This window comes from Rhinoderma darwinii, chromosome 8 (genome assembly GCF_050947455.1).
Source record: "Rhinoderma darwinii isolate aRhiDar2 chromosome 8, aRhiDar2.hap1, whole genome shotgun sequence".
Lineage (NCBI taxonomy): Eukaryota > Metazoa > Chordata > Amphibia > Anura > Rhinodermatidae > Rhinoderma > Rhinoderma darwinii.
Genome location: NC_134694.1, coordinates 105,218,922 through 105,242,548, shown reverse-complemented (window position 1 = coordinate 105,242,548; position 23,627 = coordinate 105,218,922). Strand labels below are relative to the sequence as shown.

Below are 23,627 nucleotides of genomic sequence, written 5' to 3'. Positions count from 1 at the left end.
AAATCAAGCATAGATATTAGAAAATGTCACTTTAATATGCCATTACAAGATTTCTTCTTCAACCTCCCTAATCTCCATGTGTATTTAATTATACAACAAACACCCCTATCCTGACCCTCCCTCTGGTCTCCTTCAAATCCACATAGTTTCTGTTCTTTTAATACCGAAATATAAAAATAATATTGATTTCTTCAATGGAGAACATCTCTTTTAACAACTCCTTCCATCTCCTAAGGAATCTCTCTACTTTTTTGAGGGTTTTTTTCAGAAATAAATTCCACCATCATGTTTTCTCAAAATATTTTTTAAGTGGGAATATGTTGTGGGAGCTTTTAATATCCATTGATTTAATGATTGTTGTCTTCGCTCCCATTAATATTAGGTATAAATTTATATTCCTAGAATATATAAGTTTTCAATGTTGCTATTCTGCGTTTGATTAGTATGAAGAATACATACCCAAGGATTCCCTATTGGATTTAGCCTGCATGTTTTTTTAACCAAGTGGCATGTATCTTGCCAGAAGTTCCTTATAAGTGGGCATGCCCAAATACAATGATAATAATCGGCTTTAAATAAATCGCATTTTGGGCAGTGTAATGAAAAATCCTCAACATATTTCTGTAAAGGTATATTAAAGGCGTATGGAATCTGATGCATAGTTTTCTAGGATTGTTCCGTCCAATTTTCAGATATAATTACATTATCTTATAATAGTTTTCTATATTAGATTTAGACATGACTTCATTCAGTTTTGCAAATATATTGGAAATTTTATTTACACCCCCCCCCCTGTTGTAATCAGGTTTTTAACCCCCCTCCCGCAAAACGACGTGTCTGGTACTTCGTAGTGTGGGGGGAATGTATGGAGAGCACTCACGCACCGAGCGCACTCCATACACTGCGGGTGTCGGCTGTGTTTCACAGCTGACACCCGGGACTGCCTTCACTCTGCCTCTGCTAAGCCCTGCCTGTGGCAGCAGAAGCCTGTAGAAATGACAATATATTGCAATACATTAGTATCACAGTCTATTGTACCAGCGATCTAAAGATGGACTAATGAAATGTGTACATTTTTAGTAGTAAAAAAAACAAAACATTTTCCACTAAAGTAATGTAAAAAAAAAAAAGTTAACAAAATTGGTATCGCTGCGTCCGTAAAAGTAAAAGGGCAGAAAAAAATTAAGAAAAATGAAATGTATGTGTATGTATGTAATATATATATATATATATATATATATATATATATATATATATAATCAAAAAATTTATCAACACACGGTCCTGGATGTATGTTCCCGATTCCTGGACCACAATCGTTAACCAGTGTAACACATTAATATTGCTCAAATGTGCATTAATACAACCTTTTATGCATAATAGTTATCTATCAGTATCAAACTGTACACATCATATAATACAGACCATATTCATTACCCCTCGTGACTTAAATTCCTTTTAGCTAATAACGTTTTATAGAATTTTTATACATTTCAGTTAATAAACTAAAAAAAACATTAAAAAAAACATTCTCTCCTATGAGGGTTCAAAACTGCTGACCGATTCCCTTTAATGCCAGCATCCCTGGTGGTCTAATGTATTGAAGGAGTTAAGGTTGTGAAGGGACTAATGCCAATGTAGATTTCTATGGTAGTAAAAAAGTTATTGCCAGGATTCCTGGTGGTCTTGGGAAATGGTCAACATCTATTCCAATCCCGGCTTCTAACATCCACTGTTAATTTACCTCCATCTGTGGCTTGTGCAACATCTCTAAACAAACCATTCTGCCATTTTTGAGTTACCATGGTCTCTTAGACTATAGAGACTGGGTGATAGTCACTAATAGCAGCCAATACAGTCACCCAGCTCTCCTCAGACAATAAATAGTATATAACATCCCAAACGGCTCCTTCACTTCTACTGTTCTGCCCATGTAAATGTCAGTCTACTCTACAATGTAGTTCTGGCAACAATGAACCAGGAAAATCCAGATAAACTATACATCCTGCCCAGATAAGAGATTACAATAGTCGTCTACAATTATCACGTTTTCAAAATTGTATGGAGCCGTAATAACGCACCCATAGACGTCTTTGGGTCAATACTGAGGCATACAGAGTTTTTTTTATCTCTTGGATTCTTATCAAACCCAAACGAAAAAAAAGTGGATAGTCAGATAACTATTACAGAAATATTTTCCCTTGGAATCATTGCTTGTGGGGGGGAGGGTACCTCTGTAATGCAGTGATGTACAGAGGCACAATATGGCGACACACACATTTTTTACAGGTCCATACTATGAAAATATAAATTCTTTGTACATGGCTCTGTACATATTTCCATTGGAATCTTAGGTCATACTTACTAAACCCCAGCGTGTGCTCATGATTCGGAAGTTGTCTTGAACACATTTCACAACCTTTTGGAACTGTTCATCTTGATAGTCAAATCGGTCTCCAAACACCACAGAGCAAACTACATTTGACACGGAACGTAGTATAGGGTAATTGGGATCTATTGGGGATCCTAAAACATATAAAAATAATGAAATCAATAGCTAGAGCTCAAGGTGAACAGAATCAGAGTCTTGTCTTAGGTTTCCAAACAGGGCACCTAGTGGTGTAGAGTAACAAGGTCTATTATTGTGTAGAGTAACTGAGCCGTGTGTTCATAAGGCCTGGCACCACGAATCTTATCATTGTACAGCAGTATTATTTAGACATTGCAGGGCATAGATAATAGAATATTTTATGTATGGTGCTGTTATTTGGTCACTATATGTTGGCATTATATGAGCACTGGATGGTGGTATTTAGTTGTGTGGCACTGCTACTTAGGCACAGTAAAATCTATTTCTCTGAAGTGTATGGTCGTGGCACTGTTAAGAATTTTTATTTAAGCAACTGTGGAAGTGTTATTTGGCCAACGTCTGTCACGGTTATTTGGGCACTATGTATGGCATATACTGTATATACTTTGACACTGTTTAGTATGGTTATTTGTACACTATATGACAGTACACCAAATGGAGGAAAGGGAGCCTACAGAAAAAAAAATGGACCAAACCGAAAAAGCAACATGAATCAATGTAGCCCAAAGAGATAAATAGAGTATATGTGAGGTTATATGCGTTGATTCAAGGTTGTTATACCCAAAAGTATCACAACTCAATACTAAACCGAAAAAAGGATGGATGCTGAGAAACAGAACGTAATGAAAAATACAAAAATACTTTGACATGAACAAAGCGAGACAATAGTAATAAAAAATCCATAGACCAACAGTTAAAAAACGGAAACTAAACTATGTATTTCCTAAATGTCTACAAATAGCTAATTAAAGATGAATTAACCCTACAATGAGAATAATGAGTAAAGCTAATAACATGACTATCAAAGACTATGACATAGGTTTGTAAATAGTGATATGAAGTATATGAAAATAGTCAACAAAGATAATCAATTGTACCAAATACACATATGGCCCATCAACGTGCAATATTAAATGAATACACAGACAAAATACTGGTGTGGACCTCAGCTGTGGCTCTTCCCGTATTTCACTATTGGTACGTTAGATCCGTACGCTATGCTCCATTAAACTCCTCTAATTCATTCCTTTATCCCTTTAATGCATGTTGTATCATTTGCATGCCCACTCTACGCATGTTGCTCAGTATTTTGTCTGTGTATTCATTTAATATTGCACGTTGATGGGCCATATGTGTATTTGGTACAATTGATTATCTTTGTTGACTATTTTCATATACTTCATATCACTATTTACCAACCTATGTCATAGTCTTTGATAGTCATGTTATTAGCTTTACTCATTATTCTCATTGTAGGGTTAATTCATATTTAATTAGCTATTTGTACACATTTGGGAAATACATAGTTGAGTTTCCGTTTTTTAACTGTTGGTCTATGGATTTTTTATTACTATTGTCTCGCATTGTTCATGTCAATAAAGTATTTTTGTATTTTTCATTACGTTCTGTTTCTCAGCATCCATCCTTCTTTCGGTTTAGAAAAAAAATGGAGTTGTAAGCAATTATCTTCGTACCATAGTAATCAATCATCTTGGTACCAAAGACGTTAATAATTCTTATTGTGTGAATCTACTGACAACATTTTTGTAATTTCTTCTATTGTCTTCATTTCTCAAAATGCCTCCAAAAATAGACCCCTAAAAATTCCTACTAGCTATCGCTAGGCAAGAGTGATGCTCTTCACCCATCCGAGATTTCTCCTCCGCAGCTGCAAGTACCATAAGGATGGAAATGTCCATCAGGTCCATTTTTCAAAGCTGATAGTATAAAAACATTGTTCCATGTGAACAGGCTCTAATATTTAAGTAATCTCAATGTCTTACCAACAAGATATTAGTTGAGGCTAGAGGAAACGAGTAAAGAAAGTGAATTAAAGGGATTAATACAATTTACCATTAGTTTTTCTCAGCACATCAGTGAGATACAAGGCCTCCTCCCGAATCCTTTCTTCAAAGCTACGTTTTCCAACTCCAAAATTACCTAGCGTTAGCATGGAAAAACGCCTCAGCTCCTTCCATTTTTCACCATTACTGAATGCAAACTCTGTGGAATACAATAAAATAATGAGTTCTATATGAAAGCACATCTACTATAAGCTATAAGCAGAGTAGAGTGAAGAAAAAAATCCTATATGGGGCGTTCCCGTTGGTGATATATGCACAATCACAATAATGGAGAATAGGTTTATTTTTCTTATTTATTCTGAACGAACATTTGATATGACAAACACTAATAAAAAGAATTGCTACGCGTTTCAACCTAGAACCTAGGTCTTCATAAGCCTGATGAAGACCTAGGTCCTATGTTGAAACGCATAGCAATTATTTTTATTAGTGTTTGTCAAATCATATGTTCGTTCAGAATAAATAAGAAAAAGAAACATATTCTCCATTATCGTGATTGTGCATATATCACCAACGGGAGCGCCCCATATAGGATTTTATTTTCCTTCATTCTACTCTGCATTCGTTGGACACTGGGAGGATCCCTGTTCCCAGTGAACAGACACCCAGAGTCACCTCCGGAGGCAAACCACGGTGTATAGACGTCCACTACGACCCGATATGTGATTTAGTTGAGTTGTGCTGACCATCCAGCATGACCTCACCAGGTGAGCCTTCATGTTTCACCTCTTATCAATTGCACCCACATTTAAAACGTTAATACCCTATGGGAGCGCCGTATTTGTCCCACTTTTTGTCTTTACTAAGCACTATAAGCTGTAAGGACATAAACAAGAATTATATTTTCTAAATTATCCCATGAAGAGCTTGGGATAAACAAGAATATCGCTGAAATTGCATATTTTTTAGTATCGAAAAAACAGTAGCATCCTCAAAATAGCAGTTATTTTGCCCATCAACATATGAGATAGGTATTTAACAACCATTATCTGTCTTACTTTGTCAAAAATATGTAAAATTCATGGTTATTACCATTTGTTATATACAAAAAAATATGTTAACTGTGGTCCAAATCATTTGTTTGCGACCTTCACTCTATTTTTTTGGCCATTTACTGCTTTAAAAAGTTGTCTGGTTTAGAAAAATTGCAACTAAAGATGGATCTCTTGTATTACATAGACAGCCCACACATTTCAATGAGAACTGTGTAATATTTAATTTCTCCTGTGGGGGTGCTGCAGGGTAATTGTTCCAGCAGCAGGACAAACTGTGGTCAGCTTGTCGGTGAAGCATTCTAATAAAAAGGAATTGTCACTTTAAATACAGATTGGCCTAGGGCCATCTTTATGCCTATTTGTTTGATTCCCCTAGAACCTCAATAAGAAGGTGTTTTACCATTTATAAAGTGTGATAAAAGAGCGAGGCTAGAACGATGCACCGGTATCAAACTAATAAGTCAATTCCAAATACTTACATGTAAACCTGACTAAATACTCACCATCTCCTTTTGTAAAGTCAAAAAATGAAGCACAATAGGCTCGACCACCGAACTCTTCTGCTTTGTCAATCACAGTTTCCTTGACGGCTTTATAACTACATAGCACTACAACTGGTTTGTGCCCTTCATATACTGTAAATATGTCACCGTATTTTTTAGACAACTAGATAAAAAAAAAAAAAAAATAATAATTCAACATTCAATTCATTCATTCATTATCCCTTGGTTGAATATTATGGACATGTGTCTTTTTTCAACCGTACTATGTAACATGACAAGTTATGATCTGCTTAGATACTTTAATAATGTTCCATAGTTAGGGCCTGTTCACATCAGCGTTGGCTTTCCGTTCCGGGGTTCCATAGGAGGTTTCCGTCGGGGTAAAACCCCGCAGTGGAAAGTCAAACTGAAACCACAGCTTCTGTTTCAGTCACCATTGATATGAATGGTGACGGAAACATTGCTAATGGTTTCCGTTCGTCACCATTCCGGCAGGTTTCCGTTTTAATGACGGAATCAATAGCGCAGAGTTTTTCTGCCTGCAAATTCCTCCGTGTGAACTAGGTCTTTCTGTCTGACAAAAAAAAAAAGCGTGCAGGTTTATTTCAATAGGGAAAAGGGAGGCAAGCCACTGCCAAATATGTCTGGCAGCAGCTTATCTCCCAGCATTACAAAATATCAGGCATGTTGAAATCCAAGATGCCTGAGCCTCACTTGCCCCTGGAGGACACCACACAGTAGAATATCTGCAGATCCTGACAATTTCAGTGGCATTAGGGCAATCTACATGGGCTGTACACCTTTTGAAGGACTTAATATAACTTTTAAATTTACTTTATTAAAAAAAATTACTTTATAAGATACAGCTTCTATGTATCCTGTATCCAAAATAAAAAATAAAAAACAAAAATAAAGATTCTGTAGGTCTAATAATAAAATAAGTAAAGCCCGAATATATTTTAGTAGCATATTACTTCCAAATTTATTGAATAACATACAGTATAAGAAGTGATACGATTCAACACAACATGTCCGAATGATTTAGACATACAAACAAATATTAATAGAATTTAGTCAATCCACTAAAACATCGCTGAGGTGAATCCTGTATGGAATGAGTTAGTTTTGTAACTACTGATAGGGATACAATCGTAGTTCCCTTCACAATAGAAACAGTGTAACAAATCACCCTGCAATTGATTGGCTATACTCAATGTCAATCAATTTCTGGGCTTTAAGTAGCTCCAGAAACAAAATGCTCCCGCCCCCGGAAGAAGCTGACTTAGTTCAGTGAAACGCGCGTCGGGACTATACCGACCCTGGTAATAGGGAAAGATTATCGACTATAGAGGGCAAGATTAGTAATAGAAAATTTAAAAATCTAATCTTACCGCAATTAGTTCGTCCATTGCAAACTCGGAATGAACGGAGGTAGTGGTAACATCACTACAGGGTGTTGAGCTGTCAGTTCGCTCCGCACACAAGGGGAACGAACGAACGTGGTGATAATATCATCACAGGCTACTGAGCTGCCGTGGCTCTGACAAGCTTACATCCTGATTATTTGCTGGAGCAAATAACCAGCAAATCTTATAATTGAATTTATCAAGTAATGCTCACAATTTAAACAGAGCGTGTCTATCTGTGCAGACTGCCGCCTGATTGAAGGCAGTTGATTATGGTAGATACTATTTAACTTACAATGCTGACCGAGGTGCATATCCAATGAGGATTGAAACAATAGCGTTGCATATAAAACGCACTAGCAAACCAATTGCTTATCATCATAATTTACAGTCCGAATTGCACCTTAGTATAACCAATTAACTAATTGGAATAAGACCAAAAACGCATTCAGGCAATACGCAGCTGCTCACAGAATCTGAATACAACCTCTTGCGGAGTGCCTATGCAAGGAATTTCACACATACTTATTATCTTTGCAGCACTACCTCTTTTAATCTCACCAAGTAGTGAATGTAACCAATAGATTTTCTACTTTGTTGAATCAGATATAAGTCGCAACTACACATTGTAACAATTTATTATTACTTTACAACGTGGCAATAACAAATAGGGGACATTGCACAATATAATCTTTCTGTTCCTATTCCAGTCGGTATCAATATATTATAATTGAAGGCGACTTTTAACCCTCCACGCTCCTTTTCCTCCTCTCCCCTTTCCTATCAATTCTCCATAGAAACTGTATCTCTCCGTCAAAGCCGATTCCGTCAGGTCAGCTGAACTGACGGCTCAGCTGAAATCTCGTCCTGTGCGTCTCTGACACTCAGGGCCAAGCTAATAACAATCACATCTAAATTCTAAAAAGTGTTCCTGCTCCTGCTTGTACTCTCAGTTGGCCATTGGGGGCGCATGGTAAGGTGAGCTTATTCCATCAGTTCACTTGTTGTGCTGCTGTGGGGTGGTGTCTGTTGCTGTGGTGCTGCACTTGTGGGGGGACGTGGCCCAGAGCCAAGGAGGCTTGGCTTGGCCTGATGGCATGGGTGCTTTTGGGTCTCTGGGTTGCTCCCTCTGCAGGAGCGGCGCTGCAGTGGCGGTGACCGCCACGCGGTGGTGCAACCGATAGAGTAGGGACCCACTTTTAAGAGGTCGCCGTGAAGTGGCAAGTGGGCTTGCATACAATTTGATCAAAATGTTACAAAGAACCTCTCGTTCATATTTAATAATTTTGCCTAGCCGCAATTGATCATAGTATACAGTGGATGTGCGGTCCATGTCTAGTTTCTCTCATTGATATAAATTCTAAAAAGTGAACCTTCAGTCTCCCCTTACTACTACTGACTTCTGGACTCCCCCGGTTTCTGAGATGTCCCCCGGTTATTTGGGTGCCAAATATGCTAATGAGTCACTGGCTAGCCAAAAGGGTGTCAGTGATTCTCCTGAGGGCTGCTTTACACACACTGTCTTAGCTCAGCGTGGTACATATCACAGGAACGGGGGGGGGGGCCTAGAAATAGTAATGGTTTACTTTTTAGGATCTAGTGACACCAATTTAACTTTGTTTGGGCATCTTATAGATGCCATAATTTTAAAGGGGTATTCACATCCTAGAATGGTATATCGGTATAAAGACCGGTATGGATATGCCATAACATTCTGATTGGTAAGAGTTCAACCTCTGGGACCCCCACCAATTTTGAGAACAGAGGAAAAATGGTCCTTTCAGCATTTCTCCTTTACAGCAGCGCTCCTGACATCCTGGTGTGCAGAGAACTCCAACACATTTCCTTTCAAGTGAATATCACTGTGCAGAGAAAAGTCAGTGAAGGAGCCAAAGTGTTTAATGGGGCACTCCTGTCACAGATGTTCATGGCATATCCACAGGATAGCCCGCTTGTTCGGCTGTTTCTTGTAACTCCCATGGAATTAAACAGAGAAAGCCACGCGCCACCTCCCCACTCTCCTTCTGGATGCAGCGACCACCTCACCAAGTGGGATGTGTGTCAGTGGTCCCCATTTTCATGGTTCGGGACCCAGAGGAGGCATCTGCATGTATCAAACATTTATGGCAAATCCTGTGAATATGACATAAATATCTGTGATTGGAACAGCGCTGCGGCCTCTTCATTATAAGGATCGGTGATCAGGCCCTCGCCGATGAGAACATGATGGCAATCGCAGCGATATGCTATCATTTCCTGTATTGGGAAAACTCATTTAACAAAATCTGTGTCTGATTTCCTTTAAGACAAAAAGCAAATGGTTTAAGCAATATTGGAGATATAAATAATGCGTGCCTCCGGTAGTATGTCTTGCCCACCATAAACCCAGCAAATGAGTAGGAAGGAAGGAAACACTCAGGTAGCCAAGTAAATGGAACTTATGTGTTAATTTATGCTTGACAAAGACTAATAGGCCAAAATATTCAACGTGGAACATTATCCAAGTGTTGCCTTCCTTCCTAGTTATCAGCTCATTTCCTTTAGGAAGCGTTACTGTTCGTTTTCTGCGTTACTCACATCCAGTAGTGACTTCACAATATCATTGAAGTTCATCTTGTAAAGAGTGCCAATAATGGGAAGAGGAGTTGGTCCAGGAGGAAGCTTAGACTTCCCCAACAATATCTTAATATACTTCGCCATACAAATGGTTATGAGAATCACCAAGACGGCTGTAGCCAGTGAGTAGAAATCCATCCTGTGAACAGAAATTCATATACAGGATTCATAAAGAAGGTCCCCATTACTTCCACAACACTCATGTACGTTAATATTACATAGGAGTAATCTGATTGAATAGAAGGACAGTCAGAGATCATATTGCAGCCCGAAAATAGACAACAGACCGTTATATCCATAGTCTCTACACCACAGTAAGTGGTGGACTATGGTTTGTCAATGGGCTCCAAATGCAGATGCAGGGAATTTAATTTCCACATAGCTGCCCTGAGGGTAGTACATAGAGGTGAGGGGGGACGTAGGAAAGATTAATATGGGGCTCCTAACTTCTAACCATTTGGACAGAAGGACTTGTTGCTTGTTTGTCCCCATCTTCTCTCCACGATTCTTGAGTTAATTCACATGTTTGCTGAACCTATAGGATACGGATCTGTGCCCATGTTCTCACCACCAGTCCAACTGGTCTTGACTCTTCTATTCGTTGGCCCCATGGATGGTCTTCTTCACAACCAATAAGCATCTTTCTTATTAAATGTGCAGGATTAAAGCTCCATGAATCGACAACTGTCAGGTGCACTGTGGACAGGTAGGACCTCCAGGCTAGTTAACATGGATCCACTAGATCATCAGGCACAACACTCTACACCAGCAGCCACCTTGCAGAATAGACAACAGAATTATTTATTTGTATTAAGGGGTCACAGCTGCTTCCTAGGCCCAGGTTACCCCCAAATTCTCAAATGTCAGCCATATATGATACTTGGGTCACTTTCGACAACCATAGTACAGATGTAGCCATCTTTATCTTGACTCTAACTGGCTGCCACGTGATATCACACAACAAAAGTCATTAAAAAGCCATTGAAAAAGTCAAGATAAAGGATCTTGCCACTGCGTATTTAATGCGTTACATGTCATGATAAAGACGGCTACATCTGTATGTACTATTTTTATACTCTTTTATTTTTTTTTTGTTCTATTCAATGATGTACTACTGCAGCCACCGCAGGTGACGTGACCTACAGATACAAGTTTGGGGTTAAAGGGGTTGTCCAGGAATAGTTTGTTTTGGGTTTTTTTGCCTTAAGTTACCCCTTACAAGTAATTTTGTAAAATACTTCCCGATGCCAGCGTTTCTTTGTTCTGTAATGCGGTCACGTGACTGTGTCAGCTGTGAACTTTTTACTTCCTGTGACGTTCCGTGCCTCAGCCCAGACTGCACTTCCGGCTGAGCCAAGGCACGGTTCATCATCAATTACATCTGCAGGCACTGGGCCAGGTCGATATACCCTGAGCTCTTCAGAGCTCTGCCTCTGGTCCCACTGCCTGCCCAGCTCCTCTCGCTGCATCCACGAACAGGGATAGATTGAGACACAGAGGCGCATGATGATTATTAGTGGGTGTTTGTGACAGTGTGCAGGGTGGGAGCTGGGTGGCTGTAATTAAGGGATATAAACAACAGAGCAGCAGTGATGATTGAGATCAAACGGAAACTGGTTAGAAGGTATGTAGGGGGGTTTTTAGGGAAGGCAAACTAAGGCTGGGGGGACACTTTATAGAAAATAATTTTCACAGAGGGAAGGACAAGGTAAAGCGGCAATCTAAGTCCACTGATGAAATAGAGAGAAATTGAGGTAGGACAGGAGAAGCAAAGCAAAGAGAGAACTAACGCCAGCCAGTGAGGGGGAGAGAGACACTATCCATATATGGACAGTGACGTCAGGGGCTCCTCCTCCAGGAGAGGAATCATACCTCCCAAACGTCCCGGATGGCCTGGGGTATGTCCCACAGTCAACTGTATGTGCAGCGTAGGGACCCACCTTATAAGTGAGGTTGCCTTGTCGTGGCAGGTGGGCTCACACAATTTGATCAAAATGTGCGCTAAGAACCTGACTATTGTAAGTAGATTCTGCAGCAATGCATATTTATATATATATATATATATATATATATATATATATATATATATATAGTGTTTAGGTGGCATTGGTGTTCGCAGGATGCTGTCGCCATTTGCTTATGTAATGTATTGTTTGCAGTCACAGGCGTTCTTGCACCTGTATACACGCTTTTCTTTTTATTTTGTTGGAATGTGCTGATTAAACACTCTTGTTTTTTGTGTATTACATATATGGACTGTGACATCAGGGGCTCCTCCTCCTCCTGGAGAGGAATCATACCTCCCAACCATCCCTGATGGCCTGGGGTATGTCCCGCAGTAAACTGTAGCTGGTTCCTCAGGATGCAGATACAGTTGAACCTAATGCTGAAGCAAGGAACAGTCAGCTCCCTGCTTCAGCATTAGTATTGAGCGGAGGAGCAGAGGGAGCTCCTCCGCTCGCCGAGGACTCCACAGGCACAGCGCTACTTTAAGCTCTGTGCCCGGGAAAGCCCTTGACATCACTGTCCATATATGGACAGTGATGTCAGTGACTCCTCTGAAGCAGAATCACGCTCCAGGAGTACCCCCTGACGTTACTGTCCATATATGAACAGTAGCATCTAGGAACCGAATCCCCGTCTATGCTCGGCCTGGGATTCCGTTCCTAGAGGGAGCCTCAATGGCGCTATTTGCAATGAAAAACTCAAGCACTCCTTCAGTTGAAATATGCAAAATAGGTTTATTTTAAATAAGGCAATATAAGAGAAAAGGTGTAAAGTTTTGGCCACAATCCGGCCTTTATCAAACTCTATTGCCGCTGGTCAATAGAAAAAACCTTATAGAAAATTACGCTGTGAAGATGAGTAGCTTGTACCATCTTCCAGGGGGGTAGTGCTATCTACAGGGACGGTGGCGCTATCTTCAAGGGGGGTGTGGTACTAACTACATGAGCACTGTGGCACTATATAGGGACACTATCTACAGGGGACTCTGGCGCTATCTACATGGGTACAGTGGGCACTATCTACATGTGAACTGCAGCACTATGTAGGCACTGGCACTAGGGGCATCTAAAAGGGAATTATACTGTGTGGGGGCATCTAAGGTGGCATATTTTATGGGTGCATTAAACTGCATGTGGCAGCTGTGGAGCATTCTACTGTATGGCAGCAGCGGTAGGGGGCATTATACTGTATGGGGCAGCTATGGGGGCATTATACTGTATGGGGCAGCTATGGGGCATTATGCTGTATAGGGGCAGCTATAGGGGCATTATGCTGTATGGGAGCAGCTATCAGGGCATTATGCTGCATGGGGGCAGCTATAGGGGCATTATACTGTATGGGTGTCTCTCTGTGGGCTTTATACTGTATGGTGGTAGCTATGGGGGCTTTATACTGTGTGGGGAAGCTATGAGTGCATTATACTGTGTGGGGCAGCTACAGAGCATTATACTGTGTTGCTATGTGGGCCACATCGGTTGTCCCTCTTTGTGATACTTGAAAGTTGGGAGGTGTGGAGGAATCCCCGGCCAAAGCCTTGCCGGCACTATTCCCGGGGATTCCGCTCCTGGAGAAGCCCCTGACATCCCTATCCATGCACCTCTAGGGAGCTCCAATGGCGCTATGTATAGGGAGGGGGTGTAGTGCTATTTACAGGAGGGTGTGTGGCGCACTATCTTCAGGGGGCTGGTGATACCTACAAGGGGGCATGTGTGGCACTATCTACAGGGGGTTAAATAAATAAAAAATGTAAACAAAAAATTCCATCTCATTGATTGAGCGAGAAAGCAAGCATTGCGAGGAGGAAGGAAATGTCTGAAAAGAAGTTCGAGGGGGGGGGGGAAACTAAATCTTTGCCCCGGCTGCTGGAGAACCTAGCTACGCCTCTGGAGAGAGAGAAAATTTTCTGGCACATTTCTAAAGGAAAGAGAAACTTTATTAAATGATTTAGGATTTCGTCCACACTGCCAAAAGTAGGTAAAAATACTCACATCAACACTGGTTATGCAACAGGTCAAAAGGGTTAGAACATTAAGCAAGAGCCTGGTAGTTAAAAGAAAAGTAAAAATTACAATTGTTAAAGGGACAGAACACCTTAAATATCTTTATGGTGAGGGTAGAATAATGTGGCAAGGCTTAGATTTCCTGGTCTTCATTGTAGACTGAGCTAGAAGGTGCTGCTTTTTTCACAAAAATTCTTCATTTTCTCTTTTTTTTTTAAGTTGTAAAAATTAAATTCTGCTTTTTGGTTTGTTTTTACTATAGCAGTTGTTTTGGAAAGGGAAATAATTGACAGTCCAAAGGGATCCTGCCATATGCGGCTGTCCCCCAAAATCAGATGTTGGTGTAAACAAGGATTAGGCATGTGGAATACCAACATGTACCATCTCTTTCTGGATCAGCTATTGTAGTAGCGTCAGGCAGCAGCTTGTCTCACTCCCCAATGAAATAAAGATAGATTCTTGTCCAAGCCCAGCGTGCATGTTTACGGTGAGGTGAGAAACTAGCATTAGGCTGACGGGCCAGCCGGATTTAAAGAGGTTCTGTCACCACATTATAAGTGCCCTATCTCCTATATAAGGAGATGGGCGCTGTAATGTAGGTGACAGTAATGCTTTTTATTTTAAAAAAACGATCTTTTTTCACAACGTTAGGAGCGATTTTGGTTTATGCTAATGAGCTTTCTTAATGCCCAAGTGGGCGTACTTTTACTTTCAACCAAGTGGGCGTTGTACAGAGGAGTGCATGACGCTGACCAATCGGCATCATGCACTCCTCTCCATTCATTTACACTGCACTAGCGATACAGATATATCGCTATGTGCAGCCTCATACACAAGCCCTAACATTACTACAGTGTCCTGATAATGAATACACATGACCATCCAGCCTGGACGTCATGTGTACTCAGAATCCTGACACTTCTGAATCTTTTTTGTAAATAAAAACTTAAGGAGGTTGTCACAGAATTAATGAAAAAAGAAACAAAATCAGACATCCATTGGACCAATTCCTCTGCAAGAAGGCAGCTCAGGGCGTAGATAAAGTCTGCTGCAGCTTCTCCCCCTCCCTGTCATAGCCTGTCATAGATTGTTCTGTTTCGCTGCCTCCTCTCTAGGAGAAGCTTTATAAATGCCCCTGTTACATGTCTTTTTAGAGGGAGAGCCCAGCCCTATATAACTGAAGAAGAGGGAGAGCCTGCAGCTTACACACAGTGAGTCCTCATGCACACGTCAGTATTCTGGTCAGTATTTTGCTTCAGTATTTGGAAGCCAAAACCAGGAGTGGGTCCAAAACACGGAAGAGGTGCAAATCTTTCCATTATAGGTTTTCTCTGTTTATGTTCCACTCCTGGTTTTGGCTTCCAAATACTGAAGCAAAATACTGACGTGTGCAGAGGGCCTGAGAGAGGGGCAGGAGAGGGGAGAGCTCAATGTTGTATGCCAGCTCTCTCCATCTAAGCAAACTGCTGGCTGTCCTGTGTGTTTCTTACTGTGTGAATCTCCATCCACGCTACAAGCCGTGTTTCTGAATAAAAGCTACTATAAAGATACTTTTTTGCTGACAAGCAGAGAAGACATTTTCTATTGGGAGTTAGAGATTGGAACTGAACATGTGCGTCCTCCCTAATTCAGCTCAGTGGGAGGACATGTACATTACTAAACAGAGTAAACACCAGGGGGTGCCATTATAATTAAGTAAAAGGAATCTCTCACAACTGGAGCATTTTTGTAACATAAGGTAAGTTATAAAACTAATTTTTAATGTTGAATTATATTGCAATTACATTTAATACTGGGGCAACTACTATAACTCTTCAAGTGTACTGCCCAATAGTTTGAAGGGATTAAATTAGATTTATTTTTTTTAAATGGGATTTAGATTGTGAGCCCCAATGGATAGATAGATGTTCCCAGACATGTAATCAGATTTACAATCCAGAAACATAATACCTCTGGCATTCTCTAGCTCCCCCTGCTGTCAGTCCTTCTCAGTAGCATGATAGAGAGGGACTGATTAGCATGACTACACAAGACACTGCAGGATAAAGCTGCTGTCCTTCACATTGTCCCTTTGGAACTTGCAACTATGGTGTCACAAGAGCCTTTAATCTATCAACAGCCATTATGAATTTTGACCCCTGTAATAATAGCTGGAGGCAAGCAAAGGGTCTTTTAAGTATTCATGTTGATCAGCTGTGACAAATGGCTTCACTTGACTTGTGGACTATAAAATGCTTTTATCAATGCAAATTAAAAAAAAGTGTCTTATAGTCCAAAAATATGCAAAATGAAAAATGTCAAGATAATTATCTAATTTCATTCGCTTCTCTTGGACACAGCTGGGTCTTTGATGCTGGGAGAGCATGGTGTGTTGTTGTTTGGCATAGCAAGCAGGGTAGCCCGCTCTATGAACTATCAAGGCGTCACAAATAGGCTTCTACCTGGCTATACACGTTGTGCCTCATGACGTACACACTATCCCTCCATGTTTCACACACTTGCACCCCATTATCCATTTTATTTCTATTGAGGCACTTTACTCATTACTGCCCCCTATATTTCACTCATAGTATTACACTTGCACACACACACTATTCATTTATTATTTCTTACTACACATCCCATGCACCACACACCACTCCCCTCAAGACCAGTGGGAGTGGCTATTATTATTTAAAGCACCTGCTCACTCCTTCATCAGCATTTTCTGACCTGGCTGTGTCCATTTGCAAGTATGGCCTTTTTCTGTGTTTTCATATATGTCCCCTTGTTTTTATCGGTTCTGTTTGTACATCAGGAACGTTCTGTTCCATTTAAGGAGTTAGGGACTCGCAAGTCTGGGGATCCTTGTCGTGGATTGCGAGCTTGCGTCCTTTTGGCCAAAATGATTACTAATACCCCAGGTATTTTTCATTACTACATATATTCGCTTCTCTTGGACACAGCTGGGTCTTTGATGCTGGGAGAGCATGGTGTGTTGTTGTTTGGCATAGCAAGCAGGGTAGCCCGCTCTATGAACTATCAAGGCGTCACAAATAGGCTTCTACCTGGCTATACACGTTGTGCCTCATGACGTACACACTATCCCTCCATGTTTCACACACTTGCACCCCATTATCCATTTTATTTCTATTGAGGCACTTTACTCATTACTGCCCCCTATATTTCACTCATAGTATTACACTTGCACACACACACTATTCATTTATTATTTCTTACTACACATCCCATGCACCACACACCACTCCCCTCAAGACCAGTGGGAGTGGCTATTATTATTTAAAGCACCTGCTCACTCCTTCATCAGCATTTTCTGACCTGGCTGTGTCCATTTGCAAGTATGGCCTTTTTCTGTGTTTTCATATATGTCCCCTTGTTTTTATCGGTTCTGTTTGTACATCAGGAACGTTCTGTTCCATTTAAGGAGTTAGGGACTCGCAAGTCTGGGGATCCTTGTCGTGGATTGCGAGCTTGCGTCCTTTTGGCCAAAATGATTACTAATACCCCAGGTATTTTTCATTACTACATATATTCGCTTCTCTTGGACACAGCTGGGTCTTTGATGCTGGGAGAGCATGGTGTGTTGTTGTTTGGCATAGCAAGCAGGGTAGCCCGCTCTATGAACTATCAAGGCGTCACAAATAGGCTTCTACCTGGCTATACACGTTGTGCCTCATGACGTACACACTATCCCTCCATGTTTCACACACTTGCACCCCATTATCCATTTTATTTCTATTGAGGCACTTTACTCATTACTGCCCCCTATATTTCACTCATAGTATTACACTTGCACACACACACTATTCATTTATTATTTCTTACTACACATCCCATGCACCACACACCACTCCCCTCAAGACCAGTGGGAGTGGCTATTATTATTTAAAGCACCTGCTCACTCCTTCATCAGCATTTTCTGACCTGGCTGTGTCCATTTGCAAGTATGGCCTTTTTCTGTGTTTTCATATATGTCCCCTTGTTTTTATCGGTTCTGTTTGTACATCAGGAACGTTCTGTTCCATTTAAGGAGTTAGGGACTCGCAAGTCTGGGGATCCTTGTCGTGGATTGCGAGCTTGCGTCCTTTTGGCCAAAATGATTACTAATACCCCAGGTATTTTTCATTACTACATATATTCGCTTCTCTTGGACACAGCTGGGTCTTTGATGCTGGGAGAGCATGGTGTGTTGTTGTTTGGCATAGCAAGCAGGGTAGCCCGCTCTATGAACTATCAAGGCGTCACAAATAGGCTTCTACCTGGCTATACACGTTGTGCCTCATGACGTACACACTATCCCTCCATGTTTCACACACTTGCACCCCATTATCCATTTTATTTCTATTGAGGCACTTTACTCATTACTGCCCCCTATATTTCACTCATAGTATTACACTTGCACACACACACTATTCATTTATTATTTCTTACTACACATCCCATGCACCACACACCACTCCCCTCAAGACCAGTGGGAGTGGCTATTATTATTTAAAGCACCTGCTCACTCCTTCATCAGCATTTTCTGACCTGGCTGTGTCCATTTGCAAGTATGGCCTTTTTCTGTGTTTTCATATATGTCCCCTTGTTTTTATCGGTTCTGTTTGTACATCAGGAACGTTCTGTTCCATTTAAGGAGTTAGGGACTCGCAAGTCTGGGGATCCTTGTCGTGGATTGCGAGCTTGCGTCCTTTTGGCCAAAATGATTACTAATACCCCAGGTATTTTTCATTACTACATATATTCGCTTCTCTTGGACACAGCTGGGTCTTTGATGCTGGGAGAGCATGGTGTGTTGTTGTTTGGCATAGCAAGCAGGGTAGCCCGCTCTATGAACTATCAAGGCGTCACAAATAGGCTTCTACCTGGCTATACACGTTGTGCCTCATGACGTACACACTATCCCTCCATGCTTCACACACTTGCACCCCATTATCCATTTTATTTCTATTGAGGCACTTTACTCATTACTGCCCCCTATATTTCACTCATAGTATTACACTTGCACACACACACTATTCATTTATTATTTCTTACTACACATCCCATGCACCACACACCACTCCCCTCAAGACCAGTGGGAGTGGCTATTATTATTTAAAGCACCTGCTCACTCCTTCATCAGCATTTTCTGACCTGGCTGTGTCCATTTGCAAGTATGGCCTTTTTCTGTGTTTTCATATATGTCCCCTTGTTTTTATCGGTTCTGTTTGTACATCAGGAACGTTCTGTTCCATTTAAGGAGTTAGGGACTCGCAAGTCTGGGGATCCTTGTCTTGGATTGCGAGCTTGCGTCCTTTTGGCCAAAATGATTACTAATACCCCAGGTATTTTTCATTACTACATATATTCGCTTCTCTTGGACACAGCTGGGTCTTTGATGCTGGGAGAGCATGGTGTGTTGTTGTTTGGCATAGCAAGCAGGGTAGCCCGCTCTATGAACTATCAAGGCGTCACAAATAGGCTTCTACCTGGCTATACACGTTGTGCCTCATGACGTACACACTATCCCTCCATGTTTCACACACTTGCACCCCATTATCCATTTTATTTCTATTGAGGCACTTTACTCATTACTGCCCCCTATATTTCACTCATAGTATTACACTTGCACACACACACTATTCATTTATTATTTCTTACTACACATCCCATGCACCACACACCACTCCCCTCAAGACCAGTGGGAGTGGCTATTATTATTTAAAGCACCTGCTCACTCCTTCATCAGCATTTTCTGACCTGGCTGTGTCCATTTGCAAGTATGGCCTTTTTCTGTGTTTTCATATATGTCCCCTTGTTTTTATCGGTTCTGTTTGTACATCAGGAACGTTCTGTTCCATTTAAGGAGTTAGGGACTCGCAAGTCTGGGGATCCTTGTCGTGGATTGCGAGCTTGCGTCCTTTTGGCCAAAATGATTACTAATACCCCAGGTATTTTTCATTACTACATATATTCGCTTCTCTTGGACACAGCTGGGTCTTTGATGCTGGGAGAGCATGGTGTGTTGTTGTTTGGCATAGCAAGCAGGGTAGCCCGCTCTATGAACTATCAAGGCGTCACAAATAGGCTTCTACCTGGCTATACACGTTGTGCCTCATGACGTACACACTATCCCTCCATGCTTCACACACTTGCACCCCATTATCCATTTTATTTCTATTGAGGCACTTTACTCATTACTGCCCCCTATATTTCACTCATAGTATTACACTTGCACACACACACTATTCATTTATTATTTCTTACTACACATCCCATGCACCACACACCACTCCCCTCAAGACCAGTGGGAGTGGCTATTATTATTTAAAGCACCTGCTCACTCCTTCATCAGCATTTTCTGACCTGGCTGTGTCCATTTGCAAGTATGGCCTTTTTCTGTGTTTTCATATATGTCCCCTTGTTTTTATCGGTTCTGTTTGTACATCAGGAACGTTCTGTTCCATTTAAGGAGTTAGGGACTCGCAAGTCTGGGGATCCTTGTCGTGGATTGCGAGCTTGCGTCCTTTTGGCCAAAATGATTACTAATACCCCAGGTATTTTTCATTACTACATATATTCGCTTCTCTTGGACACAGCTGGGTCTTTGATGCTGGGAGAGCATGGTGTGTTGTTGTTTGGCATAGCAAGCAGGGTAGCCCGCTCTATGAACTATCAAGGCGTCACAAATAGGCTTCTACCTGGCTATACACGTTGTGCCTCATGACGTACACACTATCCCTCCATGTTTCACACACTTGCACCCCATTATCCATTTTATTTCTATTGAGGCACTTTACTCATTACTGCCCCCTATATTTCACTCATAGTATTACACTTGCACACACACACACTATTCATTTATTATTTCTTACTACACATCCCATGCACCACACACCACTCCCCTCAAGACCAGTGGGAGTGGCTATTATTATTTAAAGCACCTGCTCACTCCTTCATCAGCATTTTCTGACCTGGCTGTGTCCATTTGCAAGTATGGCCTTTTTCTGTGTTTTCATATATGTCCCCTTGTTTTTATCGGTTCTGTTTGTACATCAGGAACGTTCTGTTCCATTTAAGGAATTAGGGACTCGCAAGTCTGGGGATCCTTGTCGTGGATTGCGAGCTTGCGTCCTTTTGGCCAAAATGATTACTAATACCCCAGGTATTTTTCATTACTACATATATTCGCTTCTCTTGGACACAGCTGGGTCTTTGATGCTGGGAGAGCATGGTGTGTTGTTGTTTGGCATAGCAAGCAGGGTAGCCCGCTCTATGAACTATCAAGGCGTCACAAATAGGCTTCTACCTGGCTATACACGTTGTGCCTCATGACGTACACACTATCCCTCCATGTTTCACACACTTGCACCCCATTATCCATTTTATTTCTATTGAGGCACTTTACTCATTACTGCCCCCTATATTTCACTCATAGTATTACACTTGCACACACACACTATTCATTTATTATTTCTTACTACACATCCCATGCACCACACACCACTCCCCTCAAGACCAGTGGGAGTGGCTATTATTATTTAAAGCACCTGCTCACTCCTTCATCAGCATTTTCTGACCTGGCTGTGTCCATTTGCAAGTATGGCCTTTTTCTGTGTTTTCATATATGTCCCCTTGTTTTTATCGGTTCTAATTATCTAATATGTATGACGGAGTGCAGGGCACATTGTGGTCGCTGTCGGTTCACCCTTTACAGTTTTTCTGCAATGCCAAAATGTAATCCTGAACAGAGGACAAATATTAAAGGAAAATGTAAAAAAATAAAAAAATTAAAAAAAATGCTTGCAACAAGCTCAGTACTGACACACTGGGGTAAGTTTATTAATATTGTCCGAAATAAAGACAGCATAACCCTAGAAGAGATGGGCAGAAAATACGTCAAATTTATTACATTGGCGCACGCTGGGAGATTTAGTGCATCCTGATAGACATGTTAGAAACGTTTTTCCAATAACTCTTGCTTAACTTACTTTGGACCATTATTTTGCACCAAAATTGTGGCGCACAATTAATAAATAGTTTCATTTCAGGGCTTCACTTAGCCGCGCCCTCTTTTCAAGACAATTCTGAAATATGTCTAGTAAGGCGCAAAAAGTGTCTACAACACATAACAAATCTAGCACACGGCATGTATGCCAGCTTTTTTGGGTGCAATTTGCAATAGAAAATCTGTCCCACTGTGTGAATCCAATTATAATGAAAAACAAGAGCATGAAACACAATACATGTATAGAAAGATTGCCCAGGCCCCTATCTACCAGGGTGCCATTGAGGATGGCAACCCGGGGTCCAACTAATACCACCTAGATTATCTGTCCTAAAATGGCAAACAGGAGGGGGGTCCTACTTTGCCTGTTACCCAGGGCCCCATTTTCTATAAAGCCAGTCATGTAGACACTCAACACACATAATAGAGCAGATAAAGAACCACATAATACCAAGTCCAACACCACAGTATCATAAGAAAATAAACCCTTTCAATAGAAGTAACATAAACTGGTGAGAATCACAGCTCACTTACTTCAGACTGCAGGGTGTGAATCTCAATCCCTTCCTTTTCAGAATGTTCTCTGAGCACACAACATTTAGCTTTAAATAATCTTCAGGTTTTGGAGTCACATTTATATGCTGAGAGCCAGGAACACTTGGATGAGATGCAAAATTATTTTTAAGAAAAACAATATCAAGCCAGGCATTTTGTATTGACAACGGATTTCTTGGCCACCTCTTAACTTAGTCTGCAATTTATTGGGTGCAGTATTATTTCCATGTGATTTAATTACAGACAACTAAACCTGAGGTTATTTGTTCATCAGGACTCAGAATGTTTGGGACTTTTTATGTGCGACAACTTTTTTTACAATTTTTGTTTTTCAAAAGTCCCAATCTTAAACACAGACATTAAGCTTCATAAGCAGTCTATTGAGGCTAAGTTCACGTCTGCGGTGTTATTCCCCTGTTCTGCTCCATCAGAGGAGCAGGACAAGGGGATAGCGGAAGCAACGGTTCTGTTTCACAATAGAAACCGCCGATGGAACCCATTAACTTTAATGCTTTTCATCGGCTTTCCGTCAGGGTGTCCATGATTAAACCAGAGACAATAATGGAGCCTCCAACACAGATGTGAACGAGGACTTACATAAGAAATGTTTTTGGAGTGTGGGAGACAATCAGACTTCCCAGGAGAGTAATTCATACTCCAGATGTTGGCTGGATCTCTGTACTGCAAGGCCAATGTGCTAAAATTATGAGCTATACCACCATATAGTGCCAAGATGATACAAGGAATGACAGTATTATTGCTAGGGTGGGTCCATTGTGCCAGGGTTGGTAACTTTTGCGGTCTTCTGTTCAAAAGAATAAATTTTTTGGGCATACCACAGCAGGAGTACATCAGATAATCTGCAAGGTCGAGCACCCTGACTGGAGAACATATTTCTAGAAAATCCATTCTAGAGTGTTTAAAGGTCTGAACTAAAGGTGAATGAATAATTTCCGCGGATTCATCAAATTTACTGATATGCCAGTCCATAGAATGCAACTAAAAAATTATTTTTAACCAATTTGCGAATTAGCCAATGTTGAATTTGGCCAAAAAATTGCTCATCTCCAGTTCTGTACACTACCCGAAGATTTCTGTAA

General features: G+C 40.9%; 1 protein-coding gene across 4 annotated transcripts in view; it reads right to left on the bottom strand.

Annotated features, from left to right (window-relative positions):
• LOC142659714 (cytochrome P450 2F2-like) overlaps window positions 1-22,562 on the bottom strand; it is a 51,444-nt gene extending 28,882 nt beyond the window's left edge. Inside the window, exons 1-5 of one of the 4 annotated variants that reach the window (XM_075836122.1) lie at window positions 22,507-22,562; window positions 9,937-10,114; window positions 5,954-6,116; window positions 4,445-4,594; window positions 2,366-2,526 (exon numbers count right to left, since the gene is read on the bottom strand). In XM_075836122.1, the coding sequence (XP_075692237.1) occupies window positions 2,366-2,526; window positions 4,445-4,594; window positions 5,954-6,116; window positions 9,937-10,113 (651 nt within the window). In that variant the 5' untranslated portion in view covers window position 10,114; window positions 22,507-22,562. The other 3 variants (XM_075836121.1, XM_075836118.1, XM_075836120.1) reach the window with 3 other exon arrangements.
• Window positions 22,563-23,627: the final 1,065 nt, after the last annotated feature.